This window comes from Taeniopygia guttata, chromosome Z (genome assembly GCF_048771995.1).
Source record: "Taeniopygia guttata chromosome Z, bTaeGut7.mat, whole genome shotgun sequence".
NCBI classification, from domain to species: domain Eukaryota; kingdom Metazoa; phylum Chordata; class Aves; order Passeriformes; family Estrildidae; genus Taeniopygia; species Taeniopygia guttata.
The window spans coordinates 19,999,634-20,021,349 of NC_133063.1; the positions used below are offsets into that span (position 1 = coordinate 19,999,634).

Genomic DNA, 21,716 nt, shown 5'->3' on the forward strand with positions numbered 1-21,716 from the left:
AAAATCTCAAAGAGCTAAGCTGGAAGTTATTGTTTTAACAACATTTTTCCCCTTTAAGGAATTTTTTCAGTGTTATAATTTCTCTTATGCCCTCTGTTGTCTCTTTGATTCTTGTTATTCTGACTGACAAATTGGATAAACTATCTATTTAGGAGCATTTCAGTGCAGTGCCATTAAAAGCTGTAACAAGAACTCTGCAACTTCAAAAACCATAAATGCAAGAAACCTTAAAAAAACTCTGTCTTGGACAGAACTGAATGGTTGTAGATAACTAGTGTAATTATTTGTCATATCTTCTGCTTGAGTCTTTTAGGGCAAGACTGATGGGAATAAGAGTGATTGTGTATTCCATCATTCTCTGATGATTTGGAAAACCCTTTGGTGATGCTGCAGCCAGTTAGAGAGCTACGGACACACAAGGCTGTAAGGAACCAAACAACGTCTCATCACATTCAACCATCCCTTTGTTAAAACTGACCCCAGAAAATATCTTACAATTACTTTTTTATGCTTTTTACATCCAGAACAAGAAGCAATTTTGCCAGATAACAGACTGTCTCAGAACTAGAGCGCTTGTATAGCAGGTTTTGCTGTTAAGTGATACTCATGAGAACTGTCAGCAATTTATACTCCCTACGTCCTTTGATTTTAGTGAAAAAGATACTACCTTTCCACAGATTCAGGGATGGCAGAAGACAAGTTTTATAAAGCAGGAAGATAAAACTGTTTGGTTAGATATGCTCCTCAAGAAAAGGAAAATCTAGGCAAAAATGAGGCAAAGACTAGATGTCCTTCTATATCTGGCAACTAGGTGAACAAGAGTAGGTGGAGGTATAATTTGGCTCTGTCATGGAAATCACTCACTTCTTGGGTTGAGATAATAAACCTCCAGTCTGTGCAAGGAAAGAAAAAAATGTACCTCAAGAGAACACTTGAGATCTCTTTTCACAGGGAGTGCTACTCAGTATAATAAAAAACAGAGTCAAACTAAATAGGGATTTGATCACAGACTCATACAATGAGTTTGGAATACATCAAGTCCTGACCCCAGCTGCCATGGACAGGGACACCTCCCATTAGACCAGATTGCCCAAGGACTTATCCAAACCGGCCCTGAACAGTACCACAATCTCCCTGGGCAACCTGTTCCTGTACCTCACCATCCTCATAGGGAAAAATTTCTTCCAATTACGTAACCTAAATTTCCCCTCTTTCAGTTTGTACCCATTATGCCTTGTCCTATCACTACAGTTCTGATAAAGAGTTGCTCTCCAGCTTTCCAGTAGGCCCTCTTCAGTTACTGAAAGGTTGCTAGGAGGTCTCTATACAACCTTCTCTTTTCCAGTCTGAACAGCCCTAACTTTCCCAACCTGTCCTCTTAGGGGAGATGCCCCAGTCTTCTTATCAACTTCTTGGTGCTCCTCTGGACTTGCTCCAACAGTTCCATGTCCTCCTTCTGTTGGGACACCAGAACTGTACACAGCGCTCCAGGGGGGTTCCCACAAGAGCAGAGCAGAGGGGCAGGATCACCTCCTTCATCCTGCTCACCGCACTGCATCCTTTGGATGCAGCCCCGAATGTGTTCAGCTCACTGGGCTACAAGCGTACGTTGCCGGCTTACGCGGAATATTTCATCAACCATCACCACCAAGTCTTTCTCCTCAGGGCTGCTCTCACTCACTTCTCTGCCCAGCCTGTAGCGTGTTTGGGATTGCCACGACCGAGGTGTAGGATTTTGCACTTTGCTTTGCTGAACTCCATGAGGTTTACAGGGACCCACATCTCAAGCATGTCAAGGTCCCTCTGGATGGCATAGCTTCCTTCCAGTGTGTCAGCTGCAACACATGGCTTGGTATTACCAGCAAACTTGCTGGGGGGGCACTCAATCCCACCACTGTCAGTCTTCTACTAGAAACCACTGTCTTGCTTTTTAGAGAAAGCTTTCTAGAATTTGCATTTGTGTGTTACCACTGTTATTTTTTAATGGAAGAGAACATTGCCAGAAAAAATTCCATCAGGACTTTTTAAACAGACTCAGACAGAGACACCAACTAAGTGTAAAAATGAAAAATTGCAAAAAATAGAAAGCAAATTAAATTGACATTGAGGCAATTCCAACAGCTCTAAACATAGATCCCTCTGCATTTCTGAGACAAAAACAACACTTGGGAGAGTAATGGCCTATATAACATAACTAAGTATATATAGTATAATTAAATATTATTTTATACTTTATATAGTATTCATTAATTAGTATTTAGTTTTTAACTATACTAATAAAACCACAAATTGTATGTCAATATATACTAATGTAATGAAAAAGTATATATATTTCAAAACTAAGCAGTTGGAACATTTGGTTTATATGTGTTGGTATATTCATTGAACTTTTCCATAAAGTAGCTTTGCTCATAGTCAGCAAAAGATAGTGTAAGTCATGAAATATATATCAAAACTGTTGATATATATGTTTCCAAGGTTCTCCTTGCACTTGGAAAATGAGAAGCTCCCTTCTATTTCTTGGAAATTTTCTGCAATGGATTAATGCCAGAAATGACCTAAGACATGTTTGCAGCACTTAACAGAAACATTTTGATATGGCCTGGTCTGTGACCCATTCCTGCTATCTGTGGAGGATTTCGTCAATTAAAAAAATTATAGGAACTGTTGAAGGATGGACTTTCATATGTTTTAAAAAGCAATAAATTTCTCAGCTGTTTTTTCTTGTTTTGTTTTTGGTTTCTGAGGAATTTTTTTTGCTTGTTTATTTTTATTTTAGCTTTTATTTTCCTATTGCTTAGCATATATGTCCTTCTGAGGTCTTCTGCTTTGTGTGAGAGCTGAAGATTACGATCTATTCTTTTCCAGCACCTTTCTATGGCCCTGCTGGCCCTGCAGGATCATGTTTTCTCACTGCCAAATCATCCAAAGTATATGACAAAGCTGTCTGGGTTGTATGACAAGTCCAGTGCAGAGCTAACACAGCCAGCCACCAGCTGCAGAGCTGCAGTGTGGGTCAAGAGGAGAGTGCATGACTCTGACAAGTGGTTCTTAAAAGTTTTTTTTGGTTTTGGTGGTTTTTTTTTTTTTTGTTTTTGTTTGTTTTTTATTTTAGTACTTTTTGGCTTTGTCATCCTTTGCACTTTTTTGTTCCCAGTGGAAGCAAGGCAGCTATTAGCTCTGCCATTATCCCTCCACCAGTGAGAACTGGGAGAAAACTCCAACCTCGTTCCTCACTGCACATTGGATTCCAGACAGAACTGGCTCTGCCTGCTGAGCAGGACCAACACAGAGAGGTGAACTCCACAAGCCTGGAGGTACTTACAAGTCAGACCTGATGGGGAACACTGACCTAATTGGACTTCCACCTCCAAAATTTGCATGTTCACATGTTTGAAGAAGCATTTTGGCTCCTTGTCAAAATCAGCAGAAGAAATGGGCTGATAAGTAAGTAATGAAAAGCCTGGTGAGATGTAAAAGCAATCTCCTGAGGGAATTTGTAAGAAATTCTGAAGTGAGGTGGGGAACCTTTGCCAGGCAGGTGAATTTTGAAGCAATTTTATGTTAAGCAGATTAAACTTAAATCTATGTAAAACCCAGTCTCATAGGGAAGTACTGGAATTCTCACAGGCTGGTGTGGCAGTGTCATTTACCGTATTTAATAATTCCAACAATTCATATAGCTTAATAAATGAAAAAATTTGTAGGGTGATATTCAATATTCCATTCCAGTGAGAACACTGGGAATGGAAAGAACCTGAGCATGTTTTTTTCTTTTCTGGTCTTATATTGGGCAGAATGTCTTCACCACCAACACCAGGATGGTGGTCCTTGACGCAAGGTCCCTCAGAAAACTTCAGTGTAATGTAACATAATGACACTACTTAACTCAGCCAAGCCAGTTTCTCCAAGGCCTCTCTGTGTAAAACCATAACCTCTCTCTCCACATACACATCACGGTCAGTCCATGTTTCTCCTTAAGAATCTTTCAAAGCTACAAAAGATTGTGAGGGTTTTTTACTGTGCTAAGACATTAAAAAATATTTTCAAATATTATATATTAATATATATAAATTTGTGGTTTTATGTAATTGTAATTATCTATAATTATATATACAAAACTGTATAACTATGTTTCTGTAAAGGTAATTTAATATTGATAAACTAGGCACAAGGCACAATTGCTCTCTGAACACTCAGCAAAAATGCAAGTTCTAACATTCAGATGAACTTCCACCCTAGATGTTAAGTAACTGCTCCACACAGAACCTTCCTCTGAATTCAGATACAGAGCTCCTTAAAGCATATGCATTCAGTTATTTGCAACTGCACTCACTGCATTAGGTTAAGATTCCTGCACAATGAATTACTGCATGCAAAACTACAGGTAAAATCAAACACAAAATGACATTACCAAAAGTAAAATTTGTGGCAAGGATGATAACACCAGTCTCTTCCCTCTAATTTTATCTATTACAAATAAGTTCTGCAAACGAAGCCAAACCATGTCAGAAAAGTGGCTAAACAGTGTGTGCTAATGCCCTTTGTCAATGAAAATGAGGGTGGCAATCTAAAAAGAGACATTTCCATGGAAAGGGTCTTTATTTAGATTATCCTGAAAATTGTTCATCCCACAGCTCCTTCTACTTTTTATAGTTACAGAAATTTAATGCTCTATTACAACTAAATTTGGTTTCCAATTGGAAAATACAATCCATTCCAAAAAATAAAGTACTTGAGGCAATACAGGCTGAGAGATTGGTGGTAATGTGGTTAAATAAATTTAAAAAATACAAATGTAGGAGTCATTAAGTTTGCTTCATATTGCAAGTGTGTTGGCCCCAGAAAACACATTTATCTTCCCATGGTTTTTATTCCCGCCATCTATACTGAAATTATGATACCCATCTCTGAAGACTGACAGGCTGGTCAGACAGACATGGCTATCTACAGGTGAACTACAAAAAAAAATTGTAAATAAAAAATAATTTAGTCACAGTTTTTCATACATCATTGTATCCTATTGTGATACATACACAAGCAGAAAATTATTATTTGTGTGTTCTTTGAAATTTCTTTACCATATATGAACTTAAAATTTATATTACATTAGTAAAAATACTACATTTCCAAGATTTCATTTTCCATATTTATTTTTCCAAATTTCTGTAAATTTGTCTAAATATACGAAATAATTATGTAGCCTACTACAAACATATTTGCTGCAAAACTATCAAAATTTTCATTAATTTAAATATTTCTTGAGTTTCATGACCTACTCTGAAGAAACTTTCTCAGCTGGTTTTCATGTGTTTACAAGGAAAGTAAGAGAGTTAAACTGTTTTTCAAGCGATTAGTATAATAACTTCAGAAAAAAATTAGCACACACGACTAGATCTTGGTTAAAGTATTTTTTAGGATATTTCTTAGAGTTTAGACTATGTCTTTAGAGAGTGATTCTTCAAAAAACCTTCAAGTGGTCCAAAAATCTCATCATTATTCAATGGCCTTCTTTGGAGCTTTGTGAAGGACTTCTACACTGTATGTACCTGCAAAGAAAAGACCCTGTGGAAATGCAAATAAAAATAATTTGTTTCTCCTTCTGAGATTACCTATTTATTAGGGGAAAATGAAAAAGGATTCTGAAATAACCCAAAAATATTGGGACAGATGATTTTTGTTTTCAATGTATGCAATGTCTAGTTTATATATATTTTTTTAATCCAGGCAGAAAGGGGCAAAGATGCTTAACGACAGTATTTTCTTTGGGATGAAATCACAGAGCCTAAATACAGAAATGCTATACTAAGTGAAAGTGGTAACATCACATATATCTGGTGAAGCATCCTCTGGAATCACATTTCCCTCCTTACTGACTGCATAAAAAGTCTTTGGACATCAGTGTGATAAATTAGGTATCTAGTGGTGGGGAGTTTTTTCAGTTCACTAAAGAAAATTAAAGAATTTAAAAGAGATAATTAGAGAATTAAAAACAGATCTGTTAATACATATTCCTTTTATGAAGTAAAAATTTCTGCCACATGCATTGGCTAGTAACAGGAGGGACAAGCTAATGTGAAAATAACAAAATTTTAAAGGAAAGCAGAAGTCTTCATGGTGAGAATCACTGTTTTCCTGTTACCTTTCAGAAGTCAGGAATAAGAAAAAGGTTCTGCAAGAGCTGCTGGCTCTGCTTTACTCAGAATGAAGTCACTCTGTGTATTAAAACACCGATTTTCTCTTTTTTTGGAACTCAAAAGCTTAATCACAGAGGGTTCTGGGGGCATAAGAAATACCAAAATTTCAAAATCTTCCACCAGTTAAACAGAGTATTTGAAACTATATTAGGATATATATATCCTTGCTTTACTCTTTCATATTTTTTGAAGCACAATCAAAACATTAGCAAGTCTCCAGTAGAAAATGACCTTTATTTACACAGTCACAGGCACCCACATACAGAAAATAAAATGCTAGCCCTCACAAACTAAATCTCCCAATCACACTTCTTTAAGAAGATATAGAAAGAAAAAGGCAAAATTTTCAGTATGGATCCTAGTTTTATAACTGAGGATCTCTGTCACTAAAACTTCTCATATCTCTGTTGTAACAGCAAAACAACATATCTGAAGATTTAAACAAACAATCAGCTGTCAGTACAAGCTGATTTGATGCTTCTTTAAATCCAGCTGACCTTTGTAAAGGCAAAAGCAAAAGAGCAATACTTGACATTTTGCTGAAAATAAAGAAAACATAATTTAGCAGTTTTCATGCAACTGTGGTTAGCTCCAGCTTCACAGTTGCTCAACTCCTTCCAGACTCCAAAAATTTGCAGTCCTCCATATATCAGAAAATCTCCTGAGACAGCTGCTTCTAAGCAGTTATATTCAGATCTCACATCTAACTGTTCACATGTTCCATTTTGGAGAATATAATCCATCCCCAAAATTTGGTATGGAAAGGAAACACTGACAACATTACATCGACATACAAACAATGATTTACAACAGTTAACACCTTTCTTAAATTCATGGACTTTTTGTTAACAGATGGAAACACTGAATATCTTGAAGAACTCAGCGGTATAAGGTCACACCACACTCAATGTTTCTGAGCAGGTTAGATTTTTAAGTGTTTGTCCCACAGCTGTCAGTGCCATTAGATGCAGGCAAAGTATGTATGTATGCAACTAGAATGTAACTAGGACAGATGCTCAATGCATCTTTCACATCACACTGCTTTCTGAACAGAACTGAGATGCTGGAACTCAAAAAGTTGTTCTGAATTCTGAAAAGACTGAAGTCACTAAAAAGCTAGGGTATTCCATTTTGCATGCAAGATGATAAGAGTGTGATTATATAGCTACTGGATCAAGGCCAGTGTGGACACAAGCAATAGATGACAGATAACACGTGAAATTCTTTCAGGCTTCTGAAATAAGATTTTCAAATTCCTGCTCATGCTTTTTTCCCATACTGCTACAATATACAGAATTACTCTCTTTGACCAATGGGCTTAGAAATGTCCACAGGATCCCAAATAATGCATCACCAATACCCTGAACAATAGCATTTAAATTGCTCTTGCTTACAAAGTGAGCATCACATTTGCTTCTCTCAGACCTGTATTATGCTGCTGATTTGCATTTGTCCTGAGATAAGTGAAATACTCATCCTAGTTTCTACTTCTTATATGTATATACATATATACATAGCTTATCAATTTATAGTAGAAATTCTTCCACTACGTGTATTTTAGTGCATAATTCTGCACTTAGTGTGGTTGGATCTCATATAATTCCTATTAAGTCATTCTGCAGACTAAAACTCATCAATTTCATTATGGAGGATACATCAGTCCTCTGAATAAACAATAATACCTAAATCTCTGTAATGAAACAGCTATACTAGCATTTATTCTGCCATGCTCACAAGGAAAATACAAGTAAAGTTTAGTATCAAGATCCAGTATTACTATTTTTTATACTTTACTCATTTTATTTCCACTATATTTTTTCCTAAACTCTTACTCCTTCAGTTTTGCTGAGAAACTGTATTTAAATACCTGCTATGAATTAAACAGATCTGCTGCTTTTATTTTGCTCAAGTTAGCAGATAACATCTTGGATTAGTATGATAATATCAATACATCCAAAATAGGTATTATTTATAAGTATCTGATCTTATAAACAGGATGCTATTGAAACTTATAAATAAAACTGCTATCGAACAAACAAGCTTCTAGTTGTCAAAATAAAAACACAGAACATAAGAAGTAACTGAAGCACTGTTGTAGCACAAAAAGTTTTGCTGATGTATAGAAGTCTCCCAGGCTTATTTCATGGATTCTTTCTTCATTGTACTCCAAACCACTTTTGAGTTAAAGACAACCTATTTTCATATCATGCCACTGTTTCAAAGAGTCGCTGTTTCTTCTGGCACTTACCGTATCTTTAGTCCACACCAACAACCAGGACAAGAGGACACAGTCTTAAGCTGCACCAGTGGAGTTTTAGAGTGGATATTAGAAATAAGTTCTTCAGAGAAAGAGTGATGGGGCATTAGAATGGGCTGCTGGGAGGTGGTAGAGTCACTGTCCCTGGAGGTGTTAAAGAAAAGACTGGATGTTGCACTCAGTGCCATGGTCTATTTGACAAAATGGTGCTGGGTCATAGGTTGGACTTGATTTCTTTTCTAACCTAGCCGATTCTGTGATTCTTTAGAGGAAAACACTTCTAAAAAGAACCCATTGAAGATCTTCTTTTAGGATAATTTTGTCCAGGTTTGGACAACTCCTGATTCCTTACTTCCTTGGGTAGCAAAGTCATTATCAACTGTACTTAAAGAACTACTCTGTCTTCACTGTAAAATAAGCATTTACAGTGATGAGAGATTTGTTACAGATACTTAACTAAGTGTGTTGTTATTTTATTCTTCACAGTAAGAAAAGTTGACAGAGATGGAAAATGAAAACAACATACCTTTTCAGCAGATATACATCCACCAATTGCAGCAGTTATAATTGCATTTCTTACTTGTTATGTGCTACATAATTCTGGCCATTACTAACACCTCTTAAGGAGAATAGCTAAAACTGCTTTTTCAACTTCTGTTGAAAAAAATTGGTGTTAAGAGATTTTTCCTGAAATATATTAATGTAAAATTCTTCAAGAATGAATGAAGGAACTTCACAGATGCTGGAAGACTTAAAATGTTATTTAATTACTGTAAAAAAATGTATTATAATCACATTTTTTCTATTTTAAGTGTGTCACTGGAAGTCTAAATGTTTTTTCTAGTGATTAGTTGAAAATCCAGTAAATCAAAGCCCATTTCAGTACACTTTTTCACTGTGTATTATTTAAACACATAAACATAGCTCTAAACACAAACCACTCTTCTGACATCAATTTCTCATCTATTTCAGTTCTATCCTAACAATGCTTTCTATTTTTACTTGACACTGCACACTTTTTTCTTTGTTTTGTCTTCAGCTATAGCCTGATTTTGGGTCTGGTATGTATGGACTTGAATAGCTAAATGGAATCTCTAACCATAATTTCATAATTAGAGAAATAATGTGTTAAAATATGTTTCAGGTGGTAACTAGAAACAGAGAAAACTCTTCTTTAAGAAATAAGTTGTAAACATAGAAAAAGGGATATAAAATTGTTGCATTCTCTTGATTCACAGTGTAATCAAGTCTCATGGACAGCTTATGTTTGCACAGCTACTATAATGCCTACCGATGCTACTGTCCAATCAAGATTACAACCCAGAAGTTTAGCTGATGCCAGAAAGTATGAAATCTCAAAAGTGACAAGCTTTCTTTACTTGCTTTACTGTAGTTATTTTTACTTTAAAAAACTGCGCATAGTGAACAACTTTCAAGGTTAAGTGAAGAGCTCTAAATATACTATTGTCTTTCCTTCCAGGTAAGAACCCAAGCCACCAGAAACAGCTTTACTGAACAGATGTCAAAGTGCAGATGTGAATTGCTTTGGATGTGTATTTTATTTTGTGTCTGGGGCAGCATTTGAATTGTTTGGCCTGTGTTTAACTGTGTTTTGTTTGTGCACTTAGCTGACAGAAGATTGGTTGGACTGTATGTACTTGAACAAGCATATGTCCTTTTCTTGATAACCTTGATATAAACTGTAGTTCATCTTGGCATCACAATGAGAGCTTCATTGCCTTTTGTTCGGCAAATTTGCAGTGTAGAATCACCTTTTGCAAAATCTGTAGACAGCCTTTTACAGCTTGCTATGTTTACTTGCATCTCATGTCTGTCTAACACCGGGTTCTGTTTAGTTTTGTGTGGCTTTGATAATCTGAACCTCTGCATGGGATGTCCTAATCTTCCTCTGACTCATCAGAGCAGAAGTTTTCGGAAGATGTCATAAGACACAGGAAGTAAGCCTATTTATAGTGGTAGCCCTCTCTGTGTCCCCAGACTACATCCCAGAGTTGAATAAAATGTTCTAGGAAAAAAAATACATATTTCATTTGTGACTGGTACTGGCATGAGCTTTATAAACTGTGTACTTTTGTTTTCTTGCATAATATAATGCAGAAACTTAAGAAACAGTGTATCTTTACTCACTTTTTACTATCACAATATGTGGTATTTTTAAAATTTTATATCTCCTTCTAAACTGTGCCATCTTGATTTCTCACTAACAGAAATCAATATTTTCTATTCTTTCATTATAATATCTGGGGGATTTTGTTGGTTTTCTTTCAACATACTAGTTTTCTTTGATATCTTATCTTCTTTCCTACTCAAGCTAGCCTTTTCTCCCATTCTGGCTTGTCACAGCTATTTTAATTATTTTAATTAGTTTATTTGTAAATGAAGTTTGGTTAATCTCATCTTCTCCAGTTTATGTCAGGTTTGGATGTGCACCTGTTCACTTGTTTTCTGAATGCCCATATTTCTTGTACTTGTATTGTGTTCTTGTATTTCTTGGTATTTGTACCTGAACTTCTGAACTTCTGAACCTTCTCTTATTGCAATCTGCTACAAATTAGTTGACTTTTAGAACTTTTTGCAAAATTTTCTCTAAACTGAGACATTGCCTTAGGCAAGTCAGCCCATTTGCCCAGTTTGGAAAACCACCAGACAATTCTTCCAGATTTTTCCTGTGTTTCTTGGGAAGAAGTACTTTGCATGTAACACTGACGCTTATTACATGGACATGAGTTGTCCAGTGTGTTTAGCTCAACACAGAACAAGCAGACATTTAACCCTTATCTTCACCATCCAAAAAAAACCACAAAAGGATTCTTTGAATACTGTAATTAATAATACTACCAGCTACCATTTTTTTTCCCTGATATTTCTGAAAAATTGAGGTTTTAAACTGTTGGTCGGTATTATCACACTATTTCATGACAGTAAGGTTTCAGTTGAAAACTACTTATTAGAAAATTTAATTAAATTATTGCTGAGAGAGGAGAGTGGTGGGACTTATTGCAAGAAAATCATGACTGGGGTAGCTGTGGCCTACCTAATGCCTTGTAGTTTACAGTGTAGTTACAGTCTAAGTTATAGAGGATGGAGGTGCATAGCGCAGTTTGCTAGAAATATAGCCAGAGAAATATTGAGATTATGCTAAGAAAATCGGCTGCAGAGAATAGCCTAGGAATGAGCCTGAAGCCTCTTTTTGACTCTTTTGCAAACCATGGGAAGAGATCCACGCACTGCCCTGAACTTTACATCTATCAAATGCAAATAGGCCTCTGTTGACATCAGTTACATGAATCAGAAACACGATTCGTGTACCTGATGTCAACTAACCGCAGGAAAAACATGGTGATCGTTTAGATGGGCACAGTGCATGCAAAAGAGCTTGTGAAATTCCTAATATTTGAGAGAAATACTCAAGATAGCAGCTTATTCTTTCACTTCTGATCCCAGAAATACACATGTGAATCTTGTGAAGAAATCCACAATAATTTTAAATTAAGAAAAGAGGTAAACTTTTTTCTGTTTTGCAAGGGAAAAGATGAGGAGCTGAGGCTTATCACGCAAGAACAATGAAGTACGTTTCTGCATCACAGACGCTATTTGGGTAGGACAATAAGGTGCATCCTGCCAAGGAATTCAAAATACCAGATATCCCAAACACGCTTCTTTTTCTTTCATGGTTTTCTAAATGTACTTTTTTTTTTTTCTTTTTATATTAGCTATTGCACTCCAATATGCATGTTTACCCCTGAAGTTACAAGGAAAGGGTTACTTTCCCCTCCATGTACTAGAATAGCTCCTACTATAAACTTGTCTCTGGTGGGAACCATTTCCTGCAGGAAGTGCTTGGAAACAACTTGTACTGAGTGGATGACTTTTCAAGCAAGTGCATTTCCTGGGAAATGCATGTCATAAGGCTAAACAAACGCAATGGATAATATTCAGTGTCCTTTCAATCTCCTGCATTGAACCCATAATATCCAACACATTTTAATGGATCACATTCTGCTTCTTTACACAGTCCATAGCTCCTGGACAGCAGGGAACCAGGCCTCTGCTTCTTGTAAACTATTTCATCTCCTCTTTTCTGTCCTGAAAAAAACTCTAAATGAGCAAGTAATTGCTTTCCAGCTGAAACAAGGCTTGTTGTATTACAGAAATGCTCACCAATAAATGGTAAACCCACCTTTTATTGCAGAAAAACAGCCTTGTGTTAACAATCATCAATTCTGAGAGCTGACAAAGACATGAGAATAAGCTGCCAACAGAATGCATGACAAAGACAGCTAGTTTCTACTGTTACCATTATGAAAATGCACATTCCACTATCAAGTTCCATTTCCTTTCCCAGTCACAAACAGACTGGCTGAGATTAAATCTTCAAAGGACACTGGACATGACTGTCCCTGAGCTGGATACACATGGCTCCGCATAGCCCGTGAGTCAGAATGACTCTCAGCAGGAAGTGTGCACTCTCCAAGACCAGCCCCTCATCAGTGGGAACATGGTCTAAAAATTCTTCTTCAAGCTGCACCTACCTACAGCAAAACCTTCATTTTTATTCAGTATTGGTAATACATAATTTTTTTCTACATAAAGACTGCATACTGATATTTTCTCTGAGTTAGTTTTATCTGATTATTTGATGAACAGCACAGATGAAAGAAATTTACAGACTTCTCACCTTGTTCCTTCCCTGTTTTACATTTGATCACTTGAATCACACACCAGTTTTTTCATTTCTTGACTAGATAAATCTTAACTTTAAAACAGGAGAATGATCTGCATGGGATGGTTATTTAAAGTGTGGGAGCATTCCAGGAAATATTTTTTAAACTTCTTTTATTACGGACACTTACAAAGCACTGAAGACAATCATCCAATAAAGCAAAAGTAATTAAAAACTGTAGTACTGTGAAAGGGCTATTCTATTTTTTTAAACTTCTCCCAGAGTATGCAGCACCAAAAAGCTCTTTTCCTTTTACGTATATGGTACCTTTATCCTTAAAAAAAGCAGTTAGCAAATAGTTATAAAATGCAATGGATACTGCTCTGTTATATTTTACATTACAAAAATCCAACAAAGGACAAAAATCCACCTTTAAAGCATGGAGTATAAGTTATTACGCTCCTCATAGTTCAAAACAAAGTTTTTGTTTGCTACTGTTTGAGTTGGAGCTCCAGCCATGCATGTTTTAATTTAAAATAAAAAGCAGGAAGAAACTATGCATTTGAAATTATTTCACCTACTTTTAATAAAGAAAAAATTTATTATATATTTCAGGTTTTACCGATTCTTTTGAGCTGGAGAGAACAAAAGTAACAGGTTTCTCTTCCTGATATGGAAGATCAGTACTGACATAATGTGAATAGAGATGCTGCATTAACTTCTGCAGGCCTGTTGACATATACAGTCATTTCCCAGATATGAGTAACTATCATTAAGGCAAGATGCCAAAAGAGACCACATCTATTGGTGAAGCAGAGCAGAGAGCAGAAGCACACATTGATATGTCTATATATATATATATATATATATATATATATATATATATATATATATAATAATTAAATTACAATATATACAGAAAAACCAAATATATTTCAGGGAGAATAAAGTACATTTTTCTCTTCAATTTAAAAAAATATTTCTGAGATGTAATTTTAAAGTATTTTAATATACCTAAGGACATGCCCACATTCTCAATTTAAAATAAATCTATTTTGTGAAAATATGCCTTTTTAGTTAATTAATTTTTATTTGATGGGGTATGAAGATTTTTAATATTGGAAAATAAAAGTTTCCACAGAGGTTTCTGTTCTAAAAAATAAGAAGGGCATACTGTAGTCCAGATATACTTGCCCTCCAAACATTTTTATATATTATTTTAAATGTCTGATAATTTCACTGTTTTCAGACATCAGAGGTATTTTTCCATTGGAGATATAATAACCATTATTCTATAAATAATTCAGCAATGTACAGTATTAAATGCAGTGCAACACACTAGAGAACCCAGTACACTGAGTTCTCTATACAAACAATTTATATGGGTAAAATTTTGGAAAGATCTATTTACATTTTTTATTATTAACTATGAACATTTGGTCTTTCTTCATTTCCTTTTTCAATAAAATTTATTTGCTTTACCAATATATATGCTATATGAGAAAGGCTAAGCCTCAAGCCTCACCTTTTACAATGGAAAAAGATTCTGTCTTAGGGCTATAGGATTTAAAATATTTGTGTGGTCATTGTTATTATTACTATAATCATCATCATCTATGGAAAATTGAAATACCCAGTGATTTTGCAAAAGGCTGCAGGTACTTCAGTTTTAGTGGTATAATTATCTCAGTGATACTTTACATACAGAAGTGAGTAATTTTCTTTGAGTGTATTAGTATGAAATTTAACCTATACAATTACAGTGCTATTGTTTAAAAACAATGCATCCCTTGCTTTAATAGGCATTCCATATGTCAGTTTGAGAAATAAACAGAATACACATTTCTACACTGTGATAGTGAGTTACTGGATGATGTGGAGTTACTGGAGCTGGTAGAGCCAAAATGACAAACTTGAGTTGAGAAAACACCCCCAGGTCAGCAAGAATACTGAAGGAACAGATGGTGGCTCTTACCTGCAAGCTGTTGAAGATGATGAAGAAGACTAACATCCAGAGGTGCCTGTAAGCCATATGCAGTCCTCCCCACAGCCAGGTGATAGAAATCAGGGCAAAGAGGTACAAGACCAAGGGGATCTCTGCAAATCACAAACACGGAGTTTCAGCTGCTGCACCCTCAGAAAAAAACACTTTTTAAAGAATTACTGACACAGGACATGGTTTTGCTGTGTGTGGCTAACCTTGGAGCTTGTTTCCCAGTGGTGGCCAGCCCTTGTCCTGCTCTAATTGGGTGGGGGTCCCAGGGCTTTTATGATCCCACCCTGGGATCAGAAGACCAGCAGAAGGACACTGTCAGGGGTCTGGGAGGTATGAGGAGCAGAATGAGCACAGCCCAGCTCAGCAAACCAAGCGGTGGGAAGAGCACACATGAAGTCAAAAAATGTGCTGAACTTTAGAAAATAGTAGAACTCTTGGCAAGCTCTAGAAATTTTGAGAGAAAAATGGATTTCTAAGAACTGAGAGGAAAAGGAAAAGAAGAAAAGTATTATGGTGTGTTGGTTTTGCATGGCTTGATTTTTTTGGTGAGGAGGGAAGAAACCAACCACGGAAGTAATTTTTCCTGTGGGAAGCTGCTAGAAGCTTCCTCCATGCCTGGCAAAGTAAATCATGGGCTGGCTCTGGAAATAAATGTGCTGCTAGGCCAATTAAAGTATTTGGTAATGCCTCTATGATTACATACTTAAGAAGCAAAAAAAATCATATGCACTTCCTCTTTATTCTTTTTCTCCCAGGGGTGGCAAGGCAGCCACTGGGGCCTTCCCAGTGTGGCTGGGACCAGGGTTGTCTCAGCACAGTCCAGCCAGGGTTGTCTCAGCACAGTCCTCAGCAAACTGTGCTTGCTTGGCTGCTTTTAACTAGCCATGCTGAGGGCAGAAGGGCAGGGGCGGCAGCAGCAGCTTGTCCTTTCAGCGCCCCACATGAAGAGAGGCACTGACTGGAGCTGGCACTTGGCAGCTGGTGCCACCTGCGCTGTGCTGGTGGGGACCATATGGCCAGCAGCAAGGGGCATGACAAGCAATTCCCCAGTGCAGCACCTGAATGGGATCAACCCTTATAAGAACATTTCAGTTGGTAGAACTGGATAACAACCAATTCTCTCCTAAGTCAGAGAAAAGAAAAAGGTGAAGACACATAAGAACAACGAGGACACCGAGGTCAGTGAAAGGATGGAGGGGCAGGAGGTGCCCCAGGCATCAGAGCTGAGATTCTTGTACAAGCCATGGTGAGTACTATAATACAACAGTTTCCCTGTAAATCATGAAGTGCATGTGGGGACGCAGAGGGCCACTCGCAGCCCATGAGAAAAAGTGTTCATGCTAGAGTATGTGAATGCTGGAAAGCTGTATTCTAGTAGGAAACTTGAAGAGAGAGAGAGAAGACCCTTTCTTCCAGAGCTAGAGAAAGAGGCTCCTTACTTTCAAACTAGACAGCTCATCCTTAAAAGACTACATCCCATGAAGTAATGACCCATGCAAACAGTTGTGGGAAGACTGCTTTGCCTGTGGGAGGTATTGACTTACAGCAGGTTGGGCGGGACTGATACTCATGAAAATTAGAACCACTTAGAGAAGTTACAGAGAACTGTTTCTCATGAGAAGGACCTCACAACATAACAGAAAAGACTCCTCTCCCTAAGCAAACTGAAGAAACATTTTTTAAATGGACTAAAAAACTGACCCCATGTTTTGTCTCTCTGCACTGTCAGTGGGAAGGAAGGGAGAGATGGGGTGGGGTGGGGAAAGAGTGTTCTAAAGGTTTATTTTAGTTTGCATTCCCCTCTTTTAATTCTGTTAATATTTTTTCTTTGTATCTTTTAAGTTTTGAGGCTATATTGCCCTTAAAGTGTTTTCTCCTAATCCTTATCTCACCCCATGAGTCTTTTTTTTTTTCTTTCCCCCTTCTCTGCTCAACTATAGCAGAGGACAATGAGTGAATGTTTTTTTGTGGCTGCCTGGCATCTAGCCAGTGTCAACCCACAACACATGGATATGTAAATGGTCCCAGCTCTGGCCACTTAGAGGGTTATAGGAAATCATAATAGCCTATTCTTTGATTTGTTGTTATCTTCCTCTTCAAGTCAAACATAAGACATCTCACCCCATAAAACTTAGGGTGACAACCTCCTTTCAAGCCCAGGAGACCCACAGATAGACTCTGAACCAGTTAATTTCATTCACCTTCAAAAATACGTGCAGAATTTGTGGTTAAGGATGCACACATTCTCCATTTTAAGTTCCCCACTGTATTTACTGCATAAAAGATTTAGGGAATGCTGGCAGGAAGACGTCCGCCTGGACAAAGTTTACAATAAGGAAAAAAAAGGTAAATTTTCACCCCCACATTTTTCTCCTGAAACTGACAAGAGCCAGCCCCTGTGTTACCATGTTTGCAGCAGAATTCAAAGTCCATGTTTGCCATGTCTGCACACCTCAGGGGCAGAAGTACTTGGCCAGACATTGCCCCTCTCCACACTAATTATGCAGCATCAACGAAGAGTGGGGATGTGTTTTTACAGGCATTGCTCCAGAAACAGTGGTTGGGAGCCCTTTAGCCATTTTTTAAAAATATTGTAGAAATACTAAGGGCCTTCTGAACATAGATTATACCCCACATCATACAGACATAACATTTTAACAAGAAAAAGTGTAAAGATACTATTTTTTTTGCCACATACTGAATATTGGTACAGTTAATGATCTGTTTTTTTTCTTCATTGGTAACAGCCTTGTTATCAGTATTGCAAAGAGCTACTACAGAGTTGAAACTTTGGCATAATTTAAAGCCTAGGATGCTGGAGTTCTGTATACCCATTTTTTGGATTTTGATCCAGCAAGAGCTCAGTAATTAGAACAAACATATCAGAAAAAAAGTAACTAATTCTTTTAAGTTTGTAAAATCAGAATTGCACAAAGGAAGAGAATACCAATAAATAGTCTTGATATGGACCAAAATAGTCTAATTATTTGTAGTTTTCTTCATATAAAAATAAAACCAACAACCCACTTCCAAAGAAACCCCAAAGGGTTATTCTGAGCAGATGAACCTTCACTGATATGACTTTTAGTCTAAGTCCAAGCGTAAGCAGCTGCTTCTAGGCTTCTTGGATAAACCTTAGTAGATAAGATGTGGAGAAGTCAGCTCAATATTACTGTGATCTAACTGACACACTGACAAGCAGTTCTGTTGGGTATTATATAATCCACCGATGCTGGTCCCCATTTTGGTATACTTATCACACTGATTTTTAGTACCATGACTGATGGAAGATTTTATTTAAGCAACAGGCAGTCCACACCCTCCTTAAATATATATAAATGTATATATGCATGCATATATCACTATCCTTACTGTTCAGGTTTTTCCTTGAAATATGTCCTCGTTTCCTTACTATAATCTTAAGAAACACTTACAGCATTGACAAATTCAATACAGATAAATGCAGTTTGTGCATCTCTAGTTGCAGCTTGTTAGAGCTTGAAAACTTAACATAGTCCAGCTTGATATTTAACTAGGTGAAATTGCATACATTCAATTTACCAAACGACTGGAAGTATCCCGTTTGACACTTCTTCCTTATTGAGAAAAGATAATTTCCTTGTTAATCTGTAAAATTAATTTTCTGTTCTGAGGGCTGCAATACATTATACTAAGTTATTAAGGGTAATACAATTGTAGTTTATTAAATAGGAGAGTCCTTAGAGTGAACAGAAGATTTTGTGATTCACACAAACTGTGACTGTGAGAATTTGAAAGAAAGGCTGCAATATTTTCAATATGATCTTGGATTAGATTACAAAATTCATGAACCAGGAAAAATATGTGGATGATGGAAAAATTTAGTCACCTCATCAAGAACCTAAAAGGAACTGTACTGAGTATATAAAAGTCTTGCCTTCAAGAAGGGCCAAAAAGTTGGATAGATATGATACTTCTCCCATCAATTCTCCCATTTTCAACTCAGGAGCTTCCCTAACCAGACACAGGGCTTTTTTTTTCCTATTTAGAAATCTTCAGGGGACTTCTTTCACAAAATCATATTGAACTTTGATAGTTCAGAAGAATTGTCAGTGCAAGGAACTCTACAGTAACATCATAAGATTCAGATAATTAAATGCCAGATTGCCCAGCTGAAAAAGCTATGAGCCTTGTGTTTGTTGTTTGGTTTCCTTATAATGGAAACAAGGACAAGAAATAAAACAGGAAACATTTCCAAACAGTTATGATTTCACCTACAGTGTTTCTAAGTTTGTAACAAACTAAACCCTTAAAATTCTATATTTCTGAAATAAACCTCACAAAGAAGATAAAGACTGGCGACAGCTTAGTTTCACTCTATGTTGCATTATAAAGCATCTGAAGATGTCCCTGCTCATTGCAGGGAGGTTGGACTAGATGACCTTTAAAAGACCCTTCCAACCCTAGCCATTCTATGATTTCATTGTTTGTAATGACCTACTGAGAAAAATAATTTCATTATCTCCTATGTCTACACCCAAAACTACTGTAACCTAAGCAGGCTGCTTACTGATGTCCACAAAGAATTTCAACCCCACATGGCTCCAGTGAGCCTGTGCATGCTTCTTCAGAAATAAGAACTGCAACACTTGTCACACTTGAAAGGATGGGAAAAGTGGTGACAGATACTAAATTTTAGAATGCAGGATGAAATCACCTAAAAAAATTAAGAAGAATTATTTTTCAGTACTAAGTGTATCCTGTTCCTCAACTCCATTTGTATGCATGATACACCTTTTTTAGAAACCATGAGAAGGGGATGTCAGCCTCTGCATCTGAGAGCACTAAGAGCACTTTGTAGTCCAAGACTGGGAGGGCAAGCAGCATTGAAGAAGAAGGAAATGGAAGCAACTGCGAGGATGAAAAAGAAGATGAGGGGGAGCCTTGAACTATGATGCACTGTCATACTTTTGATAGCTCACCTAACAGCAAGTTGAAGATTAAGGTGGATTCAAATATGGCATTGTAACTTCAATGCCATAATCAAGTGACAATTCCCATGCTTCACCTCTCGTCCTTGTGTAGTACCTATTGATTATGAATTAATAGTTTGATGCTGCCTACTACAACCTATTTTACCGGGCAGGAAAGAAGCAATGGAAAATGTCCTGTACCATTTCAGGCAACAACTGCTCATAGTACATAGTGAAAAATTATTGAAAAATGACTTGCTGTTAAAAGGGGCTTTTTTCTTTAAAGTTGGGAAAAGCAATGTGCAAGCCCTTAGAAAATCTACTAAATGAATTAACCAACAACCCACTTAAACAAAGGCACAAAAACAGAAATCCTTCCTTCCTTCCTTCCTTCCTTCCTTCCTTCCTTCCTTCCTTCCTTCCTTCCTTCCTTCCTTCCTTCCTTCCTTCCTTCCTTCCTTCCTTCCTTCCTTCCTTCCTTCCTTCCTTCCTTCCTTCCTTCCTTCCTTCCTTCCTTCCTTCCTTCCTTCCTTCCTTCCTTCCTTCCTTCCTTCCTTCCTTCCTTCCTTCCTTCCTTCCTTCCTTCCTTCCTTCCTTCCTTCCTTCCTTCCTTCCTTCCTTCCTTCCTTCCTTCCTTCCTTCCTTCCTTCCTTCCTTCCTTCCTTCCTTCCTTCCTTCCTTCCTTCCATTAAATCACATAGAAATTAAGAAAACTGAAAATTATTAAATTATATTAATGCTTTGATGTATACTGCAGAATGTGTCCTTGCAGAAAATATCTATATCAGTTAACTGTGGAAAATAAAGCATGAACTGTGCATTAATACTGTATTGAAATGTCTGTATTCTCACCACTGTGTTGGTCCATATTATGTTTTTTCTTTTTTTTTCCCATTTTCTTTATTCTTTTTAATAAATAAGAAATTCAGGAAAAGAAACAATTGAATAATACAGCTTTAATTATCTTCTGAGTTTACCTATAAATATTAACTGTGTGTCCTCTCCTTAGGCTGTTGAACTGCAACTGATAATGAAAATTTAATAGCTTTTAACAGGTTTTAGCTAAACATGAAGACCTACTGCAAAACCTGAAAGATCTTTATAGGCCTTTTTTCCCCAGATGACTGGGGAGAATGTGTTGCTTCACAGAATGTCAACAATTTGTGGGAGGCCTAAATTAGTAAAATATTTACAGGCTATTGCTTAAGAAGTTATCAGTTAAACTTAGCAATGTAAATATAAAAATGCCACAAAACCAGTTTTTTAAAATAAGCTTGAAAAACAGTGTTCCACATCCTGCTGGCTTGGTTTTCAATTGTTTGGTAACAGGCTTTTGTGGCCAAAATAAAAAAAAAAAAACAAAACAAAACAAGCAAAACAGATTTCTCTCATAAAGTTCAAAGAAGGAAATACACCACTGAGAAAATGCAATCAATGAATCTTAACAAAACCACTGAATCCTGACTGGGAATGTTAAATAGTAGATCCATGTCCATGAAATTGAACTGGAAAAAAATGTTCATTGAAAATTTGCAGAAATAGAAATCAAAAATGTGTCAAAATATTTTGTTAATTTATATTTTTTGATCTGCTGATCCTTGTGGCAAGGAAAATTTTGAAATTTAAGTAT

General features: G+C 36.7%; 1 protein-coding gene across 6 annotated transcripts in view; it reads right to left on the minus strand.

The window, feature by feature from the left end:
- Positions 1 to 21,716, minus strand: part of ADGRV1 (adhesion G protein-coupled receptor V1) — a 253,862-nt gene that overhangs the window by 18,543 nt on the left and 213,603 nt on the right. For all 6 annotated transcript variants that reach the window (XR_012052990.1, XM_072922272.1, XM_030258698.4 and 3 more), the window contains one exon: positions 15,114 to 15,235. Coding sequence is in view for 5 of the 6 variants with exons in the window: in XM_072922272.1 (XP_072778373.1) it covers positions 15,114 to 15,235 (122 nt within the window). In the remaining variant the exon portion in view is untranslated. The remainder of the gene's footprint in view (positions 1 to 15,113; positions 15,236 to 21,716) is intronic.